The 12489-nt window shown below is 50.8% G+C and overlaps 3 protein-coding genes across 3 annotated transcripts; 1 reads left to right on the top strand and 2 right to left on the bottom strand.

Moving 5' to 3' along the window:
- Positions 1-511: 511 nt before the first annotated feature.
- On the top strand, positions 512-1414 carry LOC117848751 (uncharacterized). Its single transcript, XM_034730279.2, has one exon. The coding sequence runs from the start codon at positions 634-636 to the stop codon at positions 1279-1281; it is 648 nt and encodes a 215-aa protein (XP_034586170.1). The 5' UTR covers positions 512-633; the 3' UTR covers positions 1282-1414.
- An 8-nt stretch (positions 1415-1422) lies between these two features.
- LOC117848752 (ras-related protein RIC2) lies at positions 1423-4217 on the bottom strand. Its single transcript, XM_034730280.2, has 2 exons — positions 3790-4217; positions 1423-2075 (listed from the first exon to the last, which is right to left on the bottom strand). The coding sequence occupies exons 1-2, from the start codon at positions 4020-4022 to the stop codon at positions 1643-1645; spliced, it is 666 nt and encodes a 221-aa protein (XP_034586171.1). The 5' UTR covers positions 4023-4217; the 3' UTR covers positions 1423-1642.
- A 4744-nt stretch (positions 4218-8961) lies between these two features.
- On the bottom strand, positions 8962-10644 carry LOC117849054 (uncharacterized). The gene has a single exon (XM_072292295.1). It carries the CDS (start codon positions 10208-10210, stop codon positions 9272-9274), a length of 939 nt encoding a protein of 312 aa, XP_072148396.1. The 5' UTR covers positions 10211-10644; the 3' UTR covers positions 8962-9271.
- Between the last annotated feature and the right edge of the window lie 1845 nt (positions 10645-12489).

Genomic DNA, 12489 nt, shown 5'->3' with positions numbered 1-12489 from the left:
CAAATAGGCAGCCGAAATCCAAAACCCTCCACCAAAGTCACTTTGCCGATGACCTGGCGATCGTCCTGTGCGAGAGAGATTTCGCCGATGTCGACTCGTTCTCATCTGCTTTTCCGTTTGCACAGTGCAGAGACGTTCTCATCTGCTTGTCCGTTTGCACAGTTCAGAGAAGTGCACGTTGAAGGCGAGGAAGCTTCGGTCTTCAGGGAACGGAAGAAAAGGCGCGGTGTCCGTCCGCGGCCGTCCGGCGCCGTCCGCACAACGAAGAGGAAGCGGGGCCGGCCGGCCGGCCGGCCAGTCAGGGAGCAGAGCACGCATGAGATGAGAACACGGCATGAAATGAACGTGACGGACGCGGCCCGCACACGGCTGTCGACAGAGGAAGCCTTCGCCTTACCGTGGCGTGGTGTCGAGCTAAAACCATTGCCCCCACGTTTTCCCTTCGCGCAATCACGCGCGCAAATTCCCCGCTACGTTACACCACCGTCCCTGTCCGGCTGTCCCCGGCGCCGGCATCGGCATCGGCATTATAAACCACGCGCCGCGCACGGCGATGGGGGAGTGTCTGGCAGCTTTGCACTTGGCAGTTGGCACGCAGTCTTGTCGCAGGGGGGACTAGCTAAAGTGTGGGCAATGGCGATGGCACCGGCAACGCGAGCTCCTGGCGGCGCGGCCGCTGCTCGCTTGGTGTCTAAGAGCGCTTTCTCGGTGCCATCCCCTGTTCGGCTGCCACGCCGCGCAGGCGGGGGCAGGGCCGCGGTCCTCGGCGTCGCGGCGAGGAGCGGGCGGCGGGACGGGTGGCCGGGCGCCGACTCGAGCTCGTCCTCCTCCGGCTCCGGGGGCGGCCGGCTGGTGGACGCCGACATGGCGACGCTGCGGCGGCGCATCCGCGAGGCGCGGGCGGAGGCGGCGGAGGAGGATGGCATTGACGCCGAAGCCGACACCGACGCCGGTGGTGGCCTCCCGCTCCCAGCAGAGTGGACGGAGCTGGAGCGGCGGCACCACGGGAGCTATGTGGTGGGCGTGTGCGGCGCGCTCGGCCTCCTCGAGGCGCTCCTCGTGAGAGCGAGGCCGGGGCTCGGGGCCGGCCTGCTGGCGATGCTACTGCTCGGCGTGCCGGCGTCGCTGTTCCTCGTGTGCGCGCAGCTGATCCAGGCCGTGGATTCCGTCTCGTCCGGATTACTGGCCGTGGATTCCGATGAGCGGGAACTGCTGCATTGGTGTATGGCCAGATGGCGAGCCGGCGAGCACGGTGGAACATTTCGGCCCAGAGATTCATAAGATTTCTTGATTCATTGCATGCATAAAACCGTTTTGTAACTTCATCGCTACAGTTTATAAATAGTGGCTATGTCCTTCTGTTAATACACACAAATTCTTCTGTTGATAAATAAAAAAAAGATTGTATGGCAAATTCTCCCGTCAATAAAAAGATGATATTGCAGTGATAGACAAGAACACCATATGAATCTTACAGAAGCACAAATTAATAGTCGATAATTTAAATTGATAGTTTGAATGGTTCTTGAGTGACCCTAATCCTCAGTAACACCACCAGAAACAGAATCCAACATATTTCTTGTACTGCAAGCGCAACGGTACCTTACCTACATGAAAAATGAACAAACCGTTTGTATCCGCCTTAGTTTGATGAGCAGCAACCAACTCTCTTCATCGCGGACACATCATCCTTCACGTTTATTTTCTCCCCTTTGCCCGGGGCAGCCACGCCTTCCTCCGGTGCCTCCACCGTCTTCTTGCTCACGATCTGGTATATCTGGGTCAGGACCTCCGAGAACGCGTTGTCCACGTTGGTGGCGTCAAGCGCAGACGTTTCCATGAAGTACATGGACTCAGCCTCCGCAAACTCTTTTGCGTCTTCAGTCGAGATAGTCACCAAGTGGCGGAGATCGGATTTGTTGCCAATCAGCATAACAACGATGCTTTGGTCTGTGTGGTCTCTGAGCTCCCTTAGCCAACGGCCCACATTGTCGAATGTAGCACGGCGGGTGACATCATAGACAAGTAGTGCTCCTACAGCTCCTCGGTAATAGGCACTTGTAATAGCACGGTACCTAAAATCACAAGCATAAAACAGTAAGAGAAGTAAGATATGTGAATATGAGAATTTCCTGTTCATGTTCCTGTGATGCCATTGCGATTGGGATCTAACATGTCAGTGTATCCCTAGGAGAGTGTAAACCTGCCTGAATTTGGAATCCACAAAAAAAATGTTGCTGTGGAGCTCTACAGAATCAGCTAGTTATGAGCTATAGCTATTCTAGATCCTTTCCTTTCAGCAACTAAGGTCAAATATAATTTCGAAAATTATGTCGATAGCTCCATCAAATGGTAAAACGAAAAAAAGGGGGCGGGGGGGGGGGGGGGGGGGGGGGGGGGTGTAAACTCCCTGAATCTAGAACTGTTAAACCAAATTTCTGTTAGAGTGGATTCTTAGACTGATTTGCCCAAACAAAGTTCTGACCAGAAAACAATCATTCCTGATTTTGGTAGCCTCCTTTCAGCTGATTCTCCTATATAATCTCAATCAGATGATATGATGGTAAAATGATGAAAATTTGAAAAAAAAAAGACACTTCTACCACTTCCAACTTTTATTGAATATGACCAACATTGTGATACTAGTCGTGCACAACATCACAGTGCCTGTATTGAGTTGATACGTACTGCAGATGCATCTGTGCACATCAACCTCTTCAAAATTCAAAAAAGTGAAATATGTACCTTCCAAAAGACATGCATCCACTCCAATACAAACTGAAAATTCAGTTAATCCTCTTTTTTTTTCTCTTTTTAGGCCAATGTTTGCTATTGTGCTCAAGAGCAAAAGGCCACGAGGATGTTTGCTTAACTATGAACAGTGTAACTGCATATTTGCTTATGGTATAGAACAGAATGTCACAAGGAACAAGTTCATTTGTCAGCATCCCGTGTCTCAACATCTGAAGTTGAAGTAAAGACAATTCTGACAAATACACAATTCTGGGGCACAAAATCCTCTGTAACTTTTCCTGCCTTGCAAACTCAATTAATAGTTAGTACTAACTACTGGTTAAATACACCAGTAAAAAACCCACTGGTTAAATACACTAATGCCGATTTCAGTTAGAATACTAATGAGTAATGACCTCATGCTCATCTAGTCGTCTAACCTTTCTGGTTCTTCCACAGTGAGCAGTTGGTATCAAAGTTGAACTGAGATCTCTCGGTAACATAGTTCAAACTATATAGCCCCTGCCCCCTGTTATGTCTGGGTCTTGGAAGAAGGCACAAATAGAATGGGCCAAACACGAGGGAAGTGAAATTTGCCCGTGCAATTGCCAACAAGGCATGACAGTAACCGACATCTCAACCACCAAATATCGAAATGTGCCCATCCATCTAACTGGTAGAAACAACCAATGGACATCTGAACCACCCCCAACCCCAAGATCCCGCCTTTCACTAAATCTTGCCAAGCTGGGGGATTCCTCGATGATCTTACTTGTGGTAAATCATAACCTAAATGGCAATCTCCACCAGATCACCAATCGCGGGAAACCCATGTCGAAATAGCAGTACGAAATTTAGCTCCCAAAACAAGCAAGAAAGCTAGTAAACGAGCAACCGCGACCAAACAGTTAGGCAACTTCCCGAAATCAAGCGGAGGATGCTCCTGAGATCACATTTTGCCACCCCATTGGTGGAGCCCACGAGAAAGTAGAGAACAAATCTACACCAATGCACCGCGGATGCCTAAGCGAAGACGGTGAGCAGATCAAGGGATACCTCTCCTGGCCGGCGGTGTCCCAAATCTGGGCCTTGATGACCTTGCCGTCGACCTGGAGGCTGCGGGTGGCGAACTCGACGCCGATGGTGGACTTGGACTCGAGGCTGAACTCGTTCTTGGTGAAGCGGGAGAGGAGGTTGGACTTGCCGACGCCGGAGTCGCCGATGAGCACCACCTTAAAGAGGTAGTCGTAGTCGTCCTCGGCCCGGTACCCGCCTCCGTTGGCAGCCATTGCTCCCCTCCGAGCAGAGGTCGGCTGCTGCTAGCGCGGGCGAGGTGGTGGGAGGTTTTGGGTCTGGATCTCGCTGGAGCCGGGTGGTGGTGCAGTGTCACTGGAATTGGGAGGGGCGGTGCCAGTGAGGAGGCAATCAAGTGGTTGAGCACTACTAGTATTGGGTTTGCCAGTTGCCAAAGGGTTGAAGACGGAAGAGTGGTTGGCCGTGTTTACTTTCGGTTGTTAACTCCAAAGAAGTCCATTTTTAACATCCAACTATCGCATTAGTTTGGTTTTAACCAACAAACTACAGAACCAGTAATCTTTAACCACCCAACTCTTAAAACCGTTCATATTCGACCATCAGCCAGTTTTGATGGGTGATTTTGCTGACATGGACATTACATGGCAGTTCTCCTCTCTCTCTTTCCTTTCTCCTCTCCCCCTCCTCTCTCTTTCTTCTCTCTTCTCCTCCGTCGGCAGCCACCGGCCCCCAAGCCGACCGTCCCTGTGCAGGCCTCCACCACGCCAGCCTCCATCGGCCGCCCCCACGCCAGCCTCCATCAGCCGCCCCCACGCCTCCATAACCTGCCCCTCCCCCACGCCGGCCTCCCCTGCGCCCCGTCATCTTCAACCTCGAGCCCAGGCGGAGCTTGGCCGGCAGTTGCCCACGCGCCGTCGTCTTCAACCTCGAGCCACGCGCCGGGCCCTACCCCCACCTCGCTGGCCCCACGCTATGGTAGCGTCAGCGGCCGCGGCCCGGCTCTACCAAGATTCGGCGCCCCAACCTCGCGGCGCTGCGGGTGCTCCGACGGCGTGCGCCGCTGCGGGTCGATGGGACCGAGCTTGTTCGCCGTGGCGCAGCGGCCGTGTGGAGACGAGAGGTGCCGGCGAGGCGGTGGAGACGGCAACGGCGAGCAGGGGTGAGGTGGAGCGAGCGCGAGCGGGGGTTAGAGTGTGGGGGCAGGAGCGCATGGGGGAGGAGCAAGGCCGCCACATTGAAGCCCGCAGTTGTCAGTACGCTCGGAGGGGCGTGACCTTCAGAGCTTATGGCCACTGGGGTGGGCAGAGAAGGAGCAAGGGAGCGAGTGGAGGCGAGGTGGAGACCCTTGGCCGGCCGAACATCGTTGTTCGCGCGGCGCCCTGGCGCGGGGTCAGGACGCAGGGGTGCGGGGCTAGGGCGGCAGCGACGCGGGCTCAGGGTGGCGGCTATGCAGGATAGGAAAGGAGGGAGGGAGAGAGAGACGATGGGGAAGGGAGAGAGGGCTGATGTATAGGCCCCATCCGAGTCAGCGTGCTGACATGGCAGGTGATATAGTGTGGCAGTCAAGCCAAAACCGCTCGATGGTCAAATATGAACGATTTTAAGAGTTGGGTGGTCAGAGATTTCTGATTTTGCGGTTCGATGGTCAAGACCAAACTAAGGAGATAGTTGGATGGCTAAAAATGGACTTCTTCCACTCAAAAACACCTCATGTTTCTTTATTCAAAAGGGGAAAGCTATATTTGCGTAAACGTAGAATATGGAGTTTTGCTTCTCCGCCTAATAATGCACCACATCTTCTCCCTAGACCCTATATAATTGTGTGCAGCAAATCCTGTTAAAGAAGACAACCATAAATGATCTGTATGTTTACAAAATACATTCCAACTCTACAAAATACACTCATTTTCCTCTTTCCCTTCTTTTTACCTGATTTTGGCAGCTCTCACGAGGTAAAAGGAAGGAAGTTTTCTCTTGGATGGCTAAGGTAAGGTTTCAAAAAAGTTAGAATCATAAGGTTTTGGACTTTTGGAATAGGAATCGGGGAAGCCAAATTATATGGCATACAAGCCACGATTGGTAGAATACTATGCAGTTGGGAGGTGGCAGGATGAGGGCATCATGGTGGCAGCATAGTGAAGGCTAACTAACGTGGCAACGACAAAAACAGTGGTGAATCTGAATTATTTTTTATTTTAACCCTTTTAAATCTAAAATTTTAAAAATTACCCCTCCCAATCTAAATTACCAAAAACTAGCCCTCTTGATTGCGCTAAAAGATGTGACGCGACTTATAACAAAGTCGCACCACATGCAATAGCGTGACTAAAATGCCACGATGGCGCGATCACCGCGTGGAGCTGACATGTAAGAATAAGCTAGAACGGTCACGCCAAGTTGCAAAGTACCAGCATGTATGGCGTGACCAGCATTGAGCTGGTTGCCGGTTGCTAGCCTGTGCAGTAAGTGCAGAAAAGTCAGTTCACTTAACCTTATTTCCTTTTATATTTTAATTAGCTAATGAGCACTTAAATTCTCCAAACTTAATAGACATAATACATAAAGTATACATGTTCCATTTTAAATGGTTGCACTCCAAAATATGGTGTAGATAATGAAAAATCCTATTTCAAAATAGTCTAAGTGTTATTGTTTCCCAAGTGGCTGAAATGTCTGAAGTGTTGGATATGTTATCAAATAGCCATGTTGAGGGGTGTGGATTTTTGAATTTTAGCTAAACACTCAAAATTTGGACAACATGAAAGTTGGAGTAGAAATTATACACATTGTCATGGAAGAATTATGGTTCAATAATTTAGAGCAATGAGAGTTCAAAGATCAAGTCCAAGTTGGCAAATTATCCCGTTTTCAGCCTCGACCTGGAAATCTCACCGAGTCCTGAAAACAGTGATAACTATGCATCTTTGGATTACGTTTTAAAAAAATTTCATGTATCAACTTCAGAAAATTTCACCTGAAAATTGAGTAGGAATATCGGGTAAATGGATTTGGGAAGTTAAGGAGGACCAAAATGAAGACTTGATTATTTATTTTGGAGCTTAAAGTTTGAACTTATCACTATTTTTGACCATGACAGGATATCATTGGAACTCTAAAGCTAAGCTCGAGATCACTTAACCTATTTATAAATTGGATACTTCATTTTATACACCATATTTTAGAGTACGAACACTTAAAATGAAACATATACACTCCATGTATTATACCTGACAAGTTTGAAGAATTTATGATCTCATTAGCTAATTAAAATGTAGAAGGAAATAAGGCTAAGTAGATTGAATTTTTGTGCACTTAGAAGAAAGCTAGCAATGCATGGAGCTTGTCACACCATACTTGCTGGCGTGACTGCACGCCACGCAACTTGGGGTGACCGTTCTAGCTCATTTTTACATGTTAGCTCCACATGGTGACCGCGCCATCGTAGGATTTAGTCACGCTATTGCATGTAGCGTGACTCTATTATAAGTCATGCCACGCCTTTTGGCGCAACCAAAAGAACTAGTTTTTTTAAATTTAGATTAGGAGAGGTTATTTTTAAAATTTTAGATTTAAAAGGGTTAAAATAAAAAGATCCGGTGAATCTAGCCACATGAAAAACTGACTACAAGATAGGAGGATGAGACGAGGCACATCATGCGACAAATTGGCTTACTGATTTAAATAAAATGCACCTAGGGGAGAAATAAGTTTGGAAGTAGAAGATGTGCTTTTTTATGCCCATCTGAATATCTGATGGACTCAACTATGCGCTGAGATGCTCTTGTATGGTATAGATAAGCCATATATATAGAAAATTGTTCAAGGACTCCAGTAAAAAAATGAAGTGAAACTTTAGTATTACTTGTATAAATCAAAAGCATTCAAAAGTAACTTTACTTTATCCGTACATAGTTACATGAGTAATGATGTCCCTTGTGACAAGAAAAGGAGAACATAGAACCTAAGCAAGGAACATTCAAGTTTAGTACATTCTTGTTGTTAATTTTGCTCTTGTGGTCAAGAGTTCGTTGGCATCGTGCTATTGCGTTTTGCAGCACAACATCGCTATGCTGAGGTTGCTGCGAAATTTTGAAGATCGTGTGGCGACCATGTGCACATTCCAAGCCCTTGTTTAGTTCACCCCCAACTTTCAACTTTGGCACTATGCAAAAAAAAGATTCCCCATCACATCAAACTTGCGGTACATGTATGGAGTACTAAATGTAAACGAAATTAAAAACTAATTGCACAGTTTTGTTTTACTTTGCGAGACGAATCTTTTGAGCCTAATTAGTTAATGTTTGGACAATAATTCACAAATTCAAACGAAACGCTACAGTATGCTACAGTGCTGTAACAGTAATTTGGCACCTCCAAACTTTAGCAACTAAACAAGGCCAAGATTGAGTAGGCTGCATCCGTATCGACACTTCGACAGGTCCTGGTTGCGGCAAACCGGGAACATCTGCCTCGCCGGACTCTGTCCGTTGCACACGGAAAAGGTAGATTACTGGGTACTACCATGTACTCGTATATGGTGACCTAGATCTAGAACGCGAAAAAGTAAAATTTGTTTTCGTGTGGCGGACAGCGCAGCCCGGGTACGTCGTCGCGGGCGCTTGCGCTGCGCTGGCCGGTCACGCTCGTGGGAGTCGCAGGGGCGCAGCCCGGCCGGCTGCTCGCTCGTCTGGCTCGGCCGGCGTCGGCAGTATCCTCGTGAGGTGGGAGTTGCACTTGCACCCGCCCTTTCTTCCCGGTCGCCGACGTTTTGGTTAGACGAGGAGGGCGACTCCCCATCCATCTCCTCTCGATCCGCCACCCGACGCCATGCGCGTTTCTTTCAACAGGGCAGAGCTGGTTGGTTCTCCGTTCGTTGGGTCGCTCTAGTCTCATCCGATCCGGGCAGCACGCACCTGCCTGGGCCGCTGCTGCGTCCTATGCTGTTGGCAACGAAACACGGTCCACGAGGACAAGGCCCATGGGCACACAGAGGCAGGCACCGCGCTTCTGTTTTCTCGTCGTGGAGGGAGTAGCCACGCCCACGCAAACACAAACACTGTCACCAACTCTTCAGTGGGGGCCTTGTCGTTTGTTGTCGATCGATCTCACTGAGTTCACGTCGCCGCTGCCCCCGTGACTGTGCCAACATGCCAGCGCAGAGCGCAACAGCAAACAACAAAAGGAGGGCGGCAATGCACGGTTCAGACATTTTTTGAATTCTAGAAACTGGAGATTTTTGGAATCTACAGCTGCAAAACCAGACGATTTGGCGGCGAATCTCCCTCTCCTCTCGAGCTTTATTTAATCCACCGGCGCCAAGAGCTCAAGCACGCGCGCGGACAAGAACGCGCGTTTCAGTCAGTGCACGCCGCACGTGCCGTCGGCGCAACTTGGCGAATACGTACAACCAGCTGCGAACCAACCACGACATGCCGGTTGCCGGTGGGCATTCGAATCAGCTCCTGCGTGGAACTCAGAACCTGAGCTCATTCGTGTCGGATGATCAGGAGCGCCGCCGCGCCAGCGGGCGTCGTCGGCCGCCGCCGGCGGCGTCAGGGCGGGGCAGCAGGCTGACGTACTCGAACCAGACCTGGCGGAACACCTTGACGATGCAGTCGTGGTGCTCGTCCGCGTTCAGGGACAGGTAGCACGCCAGCAGCCGCTCCAGCTCCCCCGCGCCACCGCGCGTGCTCGCGATCATCTCCACCATCGACTCCCGGAACGCGCGCTGCGGGTCCCGCGTCCGCCGCACCACCGCCAGGCTCTCCGCCAGCCCGCCAGGCGCACGGCGCGGCGACCGCACGCGCACGCGCACCCGCGGCGGCGGCATCCGCCCGGAGAACGACGACGACCTCCGCCCGCCGCTCACGCTCAGGCGCCGGCTGCTGCTGCTGCGGCGCCGCCGGCGCCGCCTCGCCCGCGCGGCGTCCGTCGCGTCCGAAGGTGCCGCGGCGGAGGTGGAGGCAGCGGCTCGCGCGGGGGATCCGGCGAGGGAGAAGGGGATCAGCCGGCCCAGCGGCGGGAGCTCGCTGTCCCCGCCGAGGGAGCAGTGCCTGCGGCGGTACCGGCGCACGGCCACGGCGTCGGCGCTGTCGTTGCCAACCGACAGCCGCCGCGGCGCGACGTCGGGTGGGGAGCGGCGCGGCGGGCTGCAGGGCCGGCCGTGCGTGACCATCGCCGGGCTCGGGGTGGTGCGCTTGGGGAGGCACGACGGGAACGGGGGAGCCCCGGCCGTGCCCGCGCTGCTCTTCCACGTAGACGACGCGGGCGCGTGCTTCGCGAGCGCGCAAGGCTTCTCCTTCCCCGTAACCTTGGCGAGCCACGAGAGAGGGGAGAAGGAGAACGCCTTGCCCTTGGCCTTGCTCCCTCTTTCACCTTTGTCATCTTCCTGCACGCATTGCGCAGCCAGCGCTGCGTGCTGCTTCCGAATCCCCCATCTCATGGCTAGAAGCCTAGAAAGCTAGCAGTTCTTGCTACTAAGCTTGGTGTCACTGAGGGAGCTTGGAGTGCAGAGTATAGAGGGCAAGGCGTGGCGTGTCCGATTTAAAAAGCGTGGAGGTTTTAGTGGTTAGGTGCCGTGCCGGCGTGCCGGCATCGGGACTTGGGCTCGTTCGAGCTTTCAAACACTCGAGTGCCTGCTCAGAGCTTACGGCACAAGGGCGGACACACTGCTACGGTTATTGCCAGTACATGACAGAAGGCGGCATCGGCGAATGGAAAGCAGTGAAACAAAGGGAGAGGAGACAGGCGTGATCTGAAGTTCATGTCTGCACTGCACAAAACTTGCATGGGTTTTCGAAAGGCCCTGGCGGCTTCAGGTTCAAGGTTCTCACAGTCCCATTGATTAGTCCACACCTTTGCGTGCGTCTTTGTACTTTCTGCCGTCCTCTCCCCCTCTCTGCTCGCTGCTCACTGTCCAATAGTCCAGGGGGGTCGCCATGGCTTGTACTGACTTGCTGACTGGGAGAGCAAAGGAAGGAGACAAAGCAGGGGGAAAAGTGGTCTGATGGCTGAAAGCTAGGACTCCGCCGAGTGGGGCTACTGGCAGGATCCCGCCAGCTGAGAGCTGACGGCTTCCGCGCGCTGCACGCCGGAATTGCTAATTGCCACTCCCTGTAATTTTTTTTATTTTAACCTCTTTTTAAAGATATTTTTAAAAATAACCCCTCCCCAACTTTATTTGTACTGGATGAACCTTTTGTTCGCGCCGCGGGCCGTAGCGCGGCGCGGCACTGACTGGGCGAGGCGCTGCCGTGCGACATGAGGCGCGTCGGTCCTTCCTCCTCCTCCAGCCCGACCTGAGGTGCCCTCTTTGCTCGTCGCCCCCTCACCCCAAAAAAAAAACCCCTAAATCCGGTTATTTGGGGTGGGAAAAGTGGGAGGAATCGATCCCCGCGTCGTTAGCAAGGTATCCTTACCTTTTCCTTTCTTTTACAGTTCCATTTAGTACATAAGAGGGTGTTTAGGTAAACTAGGTTTAGGATTTCGTTTTGAAATTTTCATGATTTACAAGTTTGTTATGTAGTAATGGATGCTTAGTTCATATGCCGTCGACTCTGTACCGGCGATTTTAACGTGTATAAGTAGTTGCATGCATCAATTTATATAGTTGTTAATGTATTCGTGTAGTGTACATGGTATGTGTAGGTTTATTTATCTAAAATGTCTAATTAATGTTTATTGTTGTTGTTTGTAGTAAATAAGCTATATTTTGTATTTTGTAGATGGATCGTTTAGTTCGTATGTTTCATGGTGGGATTGTGAACGAGAATAGGGAGTTTGAGAATGTGAAGCAGTGGAATTGTTCGATGCTCGTCCAAGTTTTAAAGATTTAGTTGACCGTGCAATGAGAAAGTACGAATGTGGAGTGGATGAGATGACATTGAGAGGTCATTTTAATTGTAGGAAAGCTAGACCTCATTATGTTTTTATGAACTTGGCATCCGAGTCTAATTGGAAGCAATATAAGAAGGTAGTTGAGCATACAAATGTTGTATGTTTGGAGGTGGTAGTGGATATTTGTCCTAGACTTAGCGCAAATGTTTTCTTGAAAGATGAAGTCCGGTTAGTGGTTGAGAATGGTACCCAAGAGTCAACAATTTCACAGCATGGTTTATGGTTTAGGTGAAAGCCAATCTGATTTTGGCTTGACCATTGCGAATGATGATTTTTCCAATGATACTTGAAGGTTATAGATACCTGGGTACCCTCATGGAGGGCCCAGCGGATCACTAATGGGCCAACCCGACTTGATGAAGAAGGCAGAAGATAGAGTCCATCTAGGGCTCCTTACGTGTTGTAATCTGACTAGATCCCATCTATAGTAACCGACCAGGGGACTTACCATGTAACCCTACCCCTTGGAGTATAAGGGGAGGTAGGTCTCTCAACACAACAACCAACAACACCCGAGCGCAAGGTGCAATACAATCCCCAAAACAGGACGTAGGGTATTACGCTACACTGGTGGTCCGAACCTGTATAAATTTCTGTGTCTTGCGCCTTGCATTACCATCAAGTCCATGGTCTTACGATCCTCTCTGTCTACAAATCAACCATCTGAGTACTCCTTAGGTGGTCACTAAATCCGACAGTTGACGCGTTAGGTAGGGGTGATCGCCGGATCCTCCTAGCGAGCTTGATGGCATTATTTGTCGAAGAAATCGGGTGAGTCATTTTTAACCTCACAAGTATATCAATTTGTTGTTCAGTTTCCTAATC

Source organism: Setaria viridis, chromosome 3, assembly GCF_005286985.2.
Source record: "Setaria viridis chromosome 3, Setaria_viridis_v4.0, whole genome shotgun sequence".
Taxonomy (NCBI): Eukaryota; Viridiplantae; Streptophyta; class Magnoliopsida; order Poales; family Poaceae; genus Setaria; species Setaria viridis.
The sequence above is the reverse complement of the archived record's forward strand: the minus strand, read 5'-3'. Positions and strand labels throughout refer to the sequence as shown.